This window comes from Ciona robusta, unplaced genomic scaffold, assembly GCF_009617815.1.
Source record: "Ciona robusta unplaced genomic scaffold, ASM961781v2 AP042734.1".
Lineage (NCBI taxonomy): Eukaryota > Metazoa > Chordata > Ascidiacea > Phlebobranchia > Cionidae > Ciona > Ciona robusta.
This window is the reverse complement of record NW_028323113.1, coordinates 21,476-31,318: the sequence shown is the minus strand read 5'-3', so window position 1 is coordinate 31,318 and position 9,843 is coordinate 21,476. Positions and strand designations below refer to the sequence as shown.

The 9,843-nt window shown below is 35.6% G+C and overlaps 1 protein-coding gene across 3 annotated transcripts in view; it reads left to right on the top strand.

Moving 5' to 3' along the window:
- The first annotated feature begins 1,609 nt into the window (after positions 1 to 1,609).
- Positions 1,610 to 9,843, top strand: part of LOC149724375 (uncharacterized) — a 28,667-nt gene continuing 20,433 nt past the window's right edge. For all 3 annotated transcript variants that reach the window (XR_016386715.1, XR_016386716.1, XM_089893186.1), the window contains exons 1-4: positions 1,610 to 1,804; positions 1,966 to 1,992; positions 2,716 to 2,822; positions 4,229 to 4,337. Coding sequence is in view for 1 of the 3 variants with exons in the window: in XM_089893186.1 (XP_089749312.1) it covers positions 1,765 to 1,804; positions 1,966 to 1,992; positions 2,716 to 2,822; positions 4,229 to 4,337 (283 nt within the window). In the remaining 2 variants the exon portion in view is untranslated. The remainder of the gene's footprint in view (positions 1,805 to 1,965; positions 1,993 to 2,715; positions 2,823 to 4,228; positions 4,338 to 9,843) is intronic.

The window sequence follows — 9,843 nt, the reverse complement described above, 5'->3', positions numbered from 1 at the left end:
GATTAACAAATGATTTTATTATTACAAATATACAAAAATCCCACAAAACAATTTCACATGCTCTGCAAATGAAGTTTAAACTTCCTTTTCTTGCCCTATTGCTGTAGTTTTAACATTTTATAGAGGGCGCCATGGTTAAGGCAACGCTTATATATACACATATATAAGCGTTGGTTAAGGCATAAAATAGCTTATGTTTACCATATCAAGCATATTTTTGCGAACAATATATAAAAATAACCATATTAAATGACTAAAATGTCACCAGTACAAGTTTTTTTAAAAATAACTAAAAAAAGTGTGTTATTTTGGGCACAAGTTAGCCTTTCACATAACAATGGGTTGGCCCCACAGATATAATATAAACATATCTGTGGTCGGACCCAAAGTTAGTATAGACCAAGTTAGGAAACGGATTGTAAAACAACGAGTCTTGTTATCCATTGTCTTGCGTCTATGACGTCATAGTCGCCACCATTACGGAGCCCACAGCATAGCATTTTATCATTGCTGGGTGCTGTTTTTCGTTTAAATTTTGCGATTTTTTAAAAACCAAGCACTTCTGCGCGTAAAAATGGCTTTCTACTAATGTTATATCTTATCACAATAATAAACCTCACAAAAATAATCAACTTTTATTGAACACTCAATCAATTAAAGAGTAAAAAAAAACAGAAAATATCAAGTTTACTAACCAAAAACATAAAAGAACATGTTTAAAATATAAAAATACAAACAAAAACGCATAACATTACCATAAACTGGTGTATCTACCTGCAGTTTTGCATGTAAATTGCCGTGATTTTACTTTTTTGCTCACAAACTTAACACGTATAGGTACCCGGCAACGAAACTTTAGGTATCTGTGTAAAATTTGCCTAATATCAAAGTGACATTGAGGAAAACAATACTGAGTAACTATTTTTGGTCCTCTGCTTGAATTAGTACGTTACGGGTCTTTATGAAATCGGAAAACGCGAACACCTTATCTGCTAGTATCTAAGCAGTTTGGAGCTGCATGTCCGCTCATGTTGGATTAAAAAATGTAGTAAAGAATGGCTCTGTAGATTCGTAGGTATGATTATATACTGTTATGTAAACTAAGCAGATTGCTGCTAGTCTTAATCGCCAACGTAAAGTACCCTGTTAAACCACACTGTACGCTAAAAACCAGTCAAAATATTAATTTACTTCACATTAATTCCTAGATTTAATATTATATAACAAGATTTATATTAGAAATTATATTTTAAATGTTAAAACAACCGCTATACGTGTTTTCTAGCTTTGTATTGCTTACAAGAACCAAATAAACACACGCCGACCATGCATTTGTATAGGCGATTCACGCTCTGTGTCCTCCGTAATGGCGGACACGAGCGCCGTTTCCTAACTTGGTCTATACTAACTTTGGTCGGACCATGGACCTGTGCTGTTATCTTTGATGACTTCTTGTCGGTGGACGTTTCTCGCATCTTTTTAGATTGGACAGTTTTTATATTAAACACCTGTTGAACCAGAAGCATTGACGCGCGAAACTATTGCCAATCTTAAAAAAAAAACGATTTGTTTTTATGGGTATTGGGTATTGGGACGAGCGACCTTCCTCTTATCTTGTTTTTGCAGACAGCAAATTTCAAAAAATCGCGCTCTTTGATTGGTTGTTTTTTTAGTTTATTTCAAGTTCGCGGATTCCGTTTATATAGATCCGCTAATCTACTGTAATCTGATTTTTATTTTTACCCTTTCGTAACTTATGGAAGAATGCTTACGAATATACTTACAGTGTTGTTATTCAGTTTTTGTAAGTACACGCTCGCTATGTTTATTACTTTTAGTTGCGTAAACTTAGCTTGTTTCTAGACTTAAAGCTCTGAAAACTTATCTTTGGGTATTTGTTTTCATTTTGTACGTTGTTTGTGTTTATAGTTGCAATTACTAAACGGCGGTTCATTTTATTTACAGATACAACACATCGCTATGTCAATGGATGTAAGTATACAGGCCTTGGAAAGAATGGCCTTTAGAAATTACATGGGACTATACAAAGAAGACGGAAAAATTTTTCCGCTAGAGGCGGTAATTATTTAAATTAAAAAATACGAAAAAACGAACAAAACAGCACTACAAAGTGTTAATAAGTGTAAAACAAATTAATTAAATAATAAAAATACCTTTCCAAATACATAAAACACTAGTAAGAACATATTTCCCACATTAGGTCGGTTATATACGCTCTTTCGTTATGATTACTGTTGTCAAGTCTGTGGTGTAGCGGTTTGCGTGCGGTCGTAAACTCTCTTTGTTTCATTTTTACCGGGTTCGAGTCCCGCACAGTGGAATACTTTTTTTATCTTTTTTTTTCAAGTTTTTTTGTTTGACGAGTTTGGGGTTAGGAGTTAGGGGTTAGGGGTTAGGGGTTAGGGGTTAGGGGTTAGGGGTTAGGGGTTAGTGTTAGGGGTTAGGGGTTTATATCTTATGTGTATAAACCGTGAAACTAACTGCTCCCCATAAAATAGAGAAACGAATTTGTCATCGCCTCCTAGCGGAAAATTTTTTCCGTCTTCTTTGTATAGCTCCATGTTTAGAAATTAACTTTTAATCTGGCCTATTAATTTAAAATTAGTGCACTATTAAGCATATTGTCTTTAAGACTCTTTATTAAAATTAAAGAGTCTTTAATTTATAATATTAGTGTATTTTCAAACTTCATAGATGTAGAGCTGATTAATGGAATAATGTATGAAGTGGTCACTGATTCTAAAAACTTTGATGATGCTGAAGCTTACTGCAGAGGTTTAGATGGACTACTGTTGTATACGGTAAAACTGTATTTGCCAGTTAAAATCTGTAAACTACATTAAAACAGTAAAGTTTGTTTGATTAATTTACCTTTCATCAAAATGAACACTTAGTTTTACTACAACTTTTATTCAAAACATTATTTGGCACTAGTAAAGAATGGTAACACTGCTGCTGGTGACCAGTAAAAATTTTGATCTCAAAATGTTCCTTATGTCTCCCTGATACTCGCTGTATAATTTAAAAAAAATAAAACTCGGGCATTCATATCGAAAATTAACTTTGAAAATGCGCGAAATCGTTCTGCGTCACCGTATTTTCCACACAAGCAGTCAAAGGTTAGATTATTACGTTATAGAATGCTTATTACCACCTTTGATTTCTACGTTACAGATTACGTAATTTGTTAGGTTTTTTGGGATATAGGGGTTAAAAGTAGAGATTATGGTTTGGTTAAGACGTGGGGTTTTCTTTAGCATAAAACAGTGCGAAAAACAAGATTATAACATTCTGTAACGTACGAAATATGTCACTACCGTGACGTAACATATCGCTATTGTGACGTAATAAATCGTTAACCTCACGCAAGTCGGATGAATTACAGTAACGAAGCATGTTTTTCGCAATTTTAAAGTTAGTTTTTGACACGAACGCCTTTTTTCGAAAAATAAGTATACAGCGGGTATCAGGGAGACGTAAGAAACATTTTTAAACCAAAATTTTCACTGGTCACCAGCGGCAGTATTACCATAAAGAATCCTCCGGAATGTATTAAACTGGGCTGATGGAAAGTGATTAGAAGTTGCAAGTGTTGGGAGTGCAAGGATCATAATTTAACGTTGCGCCTATCTCAACGTTTAGACTCCATACCACTAGGTCGACAACTCAGTTTATTAGACGAACAAACGAGCGGCATCAGGCTAAGGATAAACGTGAGCACAGCAAGAGTGTAGGAAAGCTCCTACTGCTCTCACAACACAGAAAATAGGATGGCTTTAATAGCATAAAACACGTTTTACACTGAAAAGTGGCGTCTGTTTGCCGAACGGGTGGACTGGGCATATAGTTTTCTGCTTTGCTGGAAAAACGCAAGATGTGATGCCCAATCATAAACACAGTTACACCAGATGTAATAGTTACGCAACATGGCTGTTTGATATTCAATCTTTATGCATTAAGTCAATTTGGGTAAACTATAATATATATCTGTGCTCAAAACACACTTAATCGCTACACAAGTAATAGGGTTTCGGCAATCGTGCTTTGATCTTGGCAGAACGTTAGTGTGCTGCTGTCCACATGTTGAGCGTGACAAGAAATTGTTGGCTTGAAGTGAAAAAACAGACACCATTTCATTATCATAATTTAAAATATTTGTACAGTACTTTAGATTTGTCATTAGTAGTTCATTTTTTTTAAATTTTAGATAACAAGTGCTTCTATTCAAAATGCATTGAGCAACGCTCTAACAAACAACTCAACCTTGAATAGTCATTCTTCATTTTGGATTGGATTAGATGACACAATAATTGAAAGTATGTGCATTCTAAATTTATAAATATTTATTAGAAATAAAAATAGCAATTAAACAGCTTTTCAACTTTTAATTATATATAATATATCTATATATATTTATTTCTTTACCTTTTGCAACATCCAAAATTACAAAACAAGTCCTTTTTTTACTTCAAACTATGCGGTCTTATTAATTTTGATTAGCTTAGTGACGCTTTTTCGGTTAAATTGAAAACTAGAATGTATTCTTGTAAGCCTTTCTCTTTGGTGATGCTAGACATCTCTCTGGCTTGGAGCTAGGGATGCACATTACAGAATAATTAGGTATTCTAGCCTATAGGATATCCTAATACTTTATTTCGAATCTAGAATTTCTTTTTATATTTATAGGAAAAAATAAATTTACCCACATAAGTCAGTTTATAGACTCTTTTATAGTAGCCTTGTTGGATCATGAGCTGAAAAATGATCAAAAATTGTACTATTGGGTAGTTTTTGCGTCATGAAACGTATAGCAGGCTATGAAAAGACGTTGCGAAACGTTTACTCTCGAAAGTCCCACAAACACAAAAATATTTTTTTTCAATATTATTAATTTGCAAAAATTGTTAATATAGTTTATGAGAAGACATGTCATGACGTCATTAAACAGATTACCGAATCCCGTAATTCTATTCGAATACAAAAAGTTTTGAATCTCACGGACTCGAAATTATGTAATGTGCATCCCTAAATTTATGTTAATTCTCTGCGTCACAATATTGTAGCTTTGTTTATAATGCAACATTTGATATTACAACTCCTAACTGCGCAACATAAAAGTTGTTCACAACTGAACACGTAACAATTTTGTGTTGGTTGATGGGTGCAATGCAATTTGAAATAATCATTTTAACAAAACTCAAGAAAACAAACAAAATTAATTAAACATGTGTCAATCACAATACAAAATCAAAGCTGTGTTCGCCTATCACCAATCGAAGGAGCATGGCCGCCACCATCTCCCTTCGTTTTAACAGACGAATTTATCAGGGTAAGGTTTGGGAGCGAGAATAATGTTTCACATGTAGGCTAAATAAATGAATGCGTAAATTGCCATTATGTTGTAATAATCGACATGTGCATTGATATTATGTCGTAATGAATCCACATGTAAATCCTTACTATTTCGTAAGAAACATGCTGCTTGACGGAGGATAACATCATATATAAATATAAAGCAGTGACCGTCTCGATCCCATATAAAGCAGTGACCGACTTTTATCCTAGTTGGCGTGTTTTAAGTTTAACTCAGATTGCTTTCGGTGCAAAAATAGCTAGTTTATACGTTGAGAGAATAAAGACATTGCGTAGCCACTATGAAGTAATTATTTGATAACATTAAATATATTTATTTAAGAAGATTTTAGGAATAATTTGCTACTAAATTGGAAAACCCAGAACTTTAAGTTTCGTTGCAGGGTATATGTTTAAAGTTTATGAACCAAAAAGCAAAATCATGGCAATTTACATGCAAAACCGCCAGGGGCGCAACCAGGGGGGCTGTTTTGCTGTCATGACAGCCCCCTTTTCCGCAGACACGCACGCAGCCAAAAAGTGCTAAGACACACACACACGCGTTGCATTCAATATAACATTCCTTCGCTTGGAGTTAGAACAATTTTTTCGTTCAATTGTTACGTCACCTGTCCTATTGCAACGTAACTACTAATTATGACGTTTCATAATATAACAATCGGGAGGAATGTGCCCACTGCCCAACCAACCACGAGATCGAAACATCGTGTATGACTATGAGCGTCACATTTTTACGCTCTGCGCCGGCGTAGGAAATAAAGGAAGACGCATGCGGTAGCATACATTCCACACCTAACAAGCGAAGCAATCGATGTGAATTTATTCTCGTGAAAAGTGACGTAATGAAACTCTGGTTCTCGTGCGGTGCCAACAAACGATATTTTTTGGCTTCCATCCAATCTCGACCGGGCAGTACTTTGAAATATTATATTACAATCTCTGCTGGTTCCAATTTACTAATAGCGTCGCTCCTCACTCTTATATTAGCACTTCACCTAAAAAAATCACATAATCGCGGTTTATCTGCATATAAAGCAGTGGTTCCCAAACTTTATTTACTCGCGTTACACTTTTAGGTTCATGCAACGTTCTCGACTTCTCGTACCACCTACATACTAAACTACTGAAGGCTCGTGAACAACTAATCTTAAATAGTGAAATTAGAAGCCGCACGCATAAGTATTTTTTTCAGCGAGAATTCGCAACACAAACTTGACACAGCTTTTTCAAAGTTGCGTGTAAAATATATGTAATTTGCCTATTAAACAACGTAACACGGTGGAATCAACAACCTAAACATGTTCCTAGAAGTAGCAATGCTGTATATTTACAATGTTTTCCACAGCCAAGCAGCATAATTATTAGAGAGAATATTTAGCCTGCAAGTGCTTGAAAACAGGTTGGATATTAGCCCTTTTTACGTATGCCAAGAAGTAAAGATAGGCTTGGAAAAATACTATGTACGCGCATGAAGCAACGCCTAGGTTTAAAAAAGTTGGAAACCACTATAATGGGGAATATAGATACCATGAAATGTCACGCTCAACGTAATGTATGTGAAATAAACTAATGCTTATAATCATAGGCGCCTAGATTTCAAAATCAGCGGGAGGCGATACATAACAAAAAGTAAAAACGATAAACATCAAATACGCTGTCTCTTTGCGATTACGGTCGTGTGCGCGGTTGTACGAGTTTGGGCATTTAGCTTTGATTGCGCAACAAGTTTACCGGTTGCATCATAACTACGAGTCTTACGTAAAGTTAGATAAACACGTATTTCTGTTATGACACAGTACCAATTCACACGTGGATTATTCGGGATTGAGTAACAATTAGATTGTTGCAACACAGCAGCAATTGTTGCGTCGATTATTATTACAATAGTGGTTTATTGCCTTTAAGGTGTTGTTTGCTTCATAGAACAATTGCGCTTTTATGCTGGGAAATGTTTTGAGTATCTAATCGTTGTTAGCGTATAGAAGTTGCTATTCGCTACAATGCGACGCACACTGAACGAAGGTAAATTGTTAACGTGTGTCGGCGTGATTAAAACTCTTGGTAAGTTTAGCAAGATTAACGAACGCCTTCGCGTAAGGTATTTTCCAGCCTGATGTTAGGTTTGCCCACACTTACGTCAGAATTAATGCAGAGCGCTAACTTGTTCATAAACGTAAACTCGTTCGTATACCTAATTCAACTCGTTCGTAACAATCTAACGCAGCGGTTTGCAAACTGGGGTCCGTACAGCAGTTACAGAGGGTCCGCAATGAAGCAATGATTGTGATTCAAAACCAAACCAAACATTGATTTAATTGCAGCAAAACAAGTGCACCCATCCATTTAAACAGCTTACCGTGTTTGATAGTTTTTGCTTTTTCTTTCATTGGTGTGGTTTTTGCATTTTTCTATAGCATTCTTTGATTTTTATAGGACCGCGAAATATCAAAATAATTGCAAAGGGTCCACCAGGCAAAATTTTTAGAAAAGATTGGGAACCGCTGATCTTACGTATAAGTCGAAGTGTCTGATCAGGCGTCCACCGCATGTCATGTTTATCAGGCGCGTGTAACGTCGACGTCGGGGTTACTTTAGGTCACTTACGCATTTTTTTGAGCCTCAACGTGATACACAAATAAACTGCATTGGCTGATAAATATAATGTTTGTTTAATGGATGGGAGGTAAAATTTATTTTAAAACAATTACAATTTAACCAATTAAGTAATTACAAGTTCACTAATAACTAATTATAATAATTAAGCCTGTAGTTTGATTTTTATTGGCCTTATCAGATTTTTCGGTTTTAATCAGTCTAGTTTTCTAAGTGCATTAAAGTATCGGTTATCGGCAACTGAAATTTACAAAATATCGGTATCGGTTTGAAAAAAGTATATCGGTCGGGCTCTATATACGAGACCCGCATTCGCGGTAAAATCTAAACAAGACTTAACAAAAGCAACTGCTGTGCCACCATCATAACTATTACTGGAAATGACACACGTAATATCACTAAGTAAATTTCGGAATGTTTAAACTGTTAAGGACCAGCTTTGGATTGCAACGTAGACGGGATTTACTATTACAAACATTCGATTTATCACTTGTATATAAAAGTATGTTTAACACTTTTTCATGCGCAAATGAATAGATACAAGACTTGTAGATGCGATCGTTCATTTCTGAAATTTAAGAAGTTTGTTCCAGCCAATCTAATACGTTTTCGTATTCTTGCAAGAATACGTCTATCGCTGCATAACGAGGCACCCATCTCGTCGGCCATAAAAGCCTAAGTGAATGTTCATATCTACCTTTACCGAGTTTAAATGCAGTAAAGCTTGCGTTTTGGAAAAGAAAGAGAAAAAGTTACAACGAAAGCCAATTGCAGAATATCTCGTTAGCCATTATACCGAATAAATGGTGAACTGTTTGCTTCTCTGAATACCGAGCACAAGACGTTTACAGACTCCAGCATTTCGTGTTGTATATAAGTCTGAGCAATCAAAAATGTTGGTGTTTTAGACACAACTTGACGTCAAATACAACGTTTGAAATAAGTTTGAATCCTAGTCCTCGTGACCGCGGAAAGAACAGCCTTGACGTGACAGATCGGTTTTGTTGCAGTATTTTGAAGGTTTTATTTCCTTTGTTTAAATTGTTCTAACCTTCTATCCAAACTATTTGTTGATCTTGGGCAAGAATCTGTAGTTCGAGAATGCAATAACAACGCGTCTATTACGAATTACTTCTCCGCGAATTCAATACTGTCACGTTATACCGTTTGCCGAAACTATGTGTACATTGTTTAGACGGCCTAATAATTAGCATTTTTACCTATTCAGCACATGAAAGAAGTTATTTCTTTTTTCGTAGATACGTCGCTTACGCGAGTCTTAGTTTTTGGCGGAAAGTGACGGCCGTCGACGCGTGTTATAGTGAAAACATATAATTGCGCTTGGTCCTACAATGGAGATGGACTATACGTTTTCGTTGCAAGGAACATTTAACATTGTGCAAGGAAAATAAAATTTGTCTATAAAACGGTCAAAGCATTTTTTTCGGTTGGAGAAATACGCGACGTTTAGACTTACGCGACCTGTTTTTCTGACGTCATAACGGTAAATGCCGGGGAGGCGTCGCCTCCCCGTACTAGGCGCGTATGCTTATAATTATAACAATCACTAAAAGATCATTTGCGATTGTTTGGTGTAAACTTGATAAAACCACAGAACTACTGATCGTATGGGAGAGAATAAAACACGATTGTTTATCAACAATCTCGTTTATGATGTAACAATCCTAATGGATTATCGAAGGTATTCTGACGAAAATATTCGTTAAATTATCTACGATGGACATGCGTAAAACTGTCACCAATGTTTCTTTGTTTTTACTAATTTAGATACGTCTTTTTACCAATGTAGATGTAGTAGTTAATTTACCGCGTAAA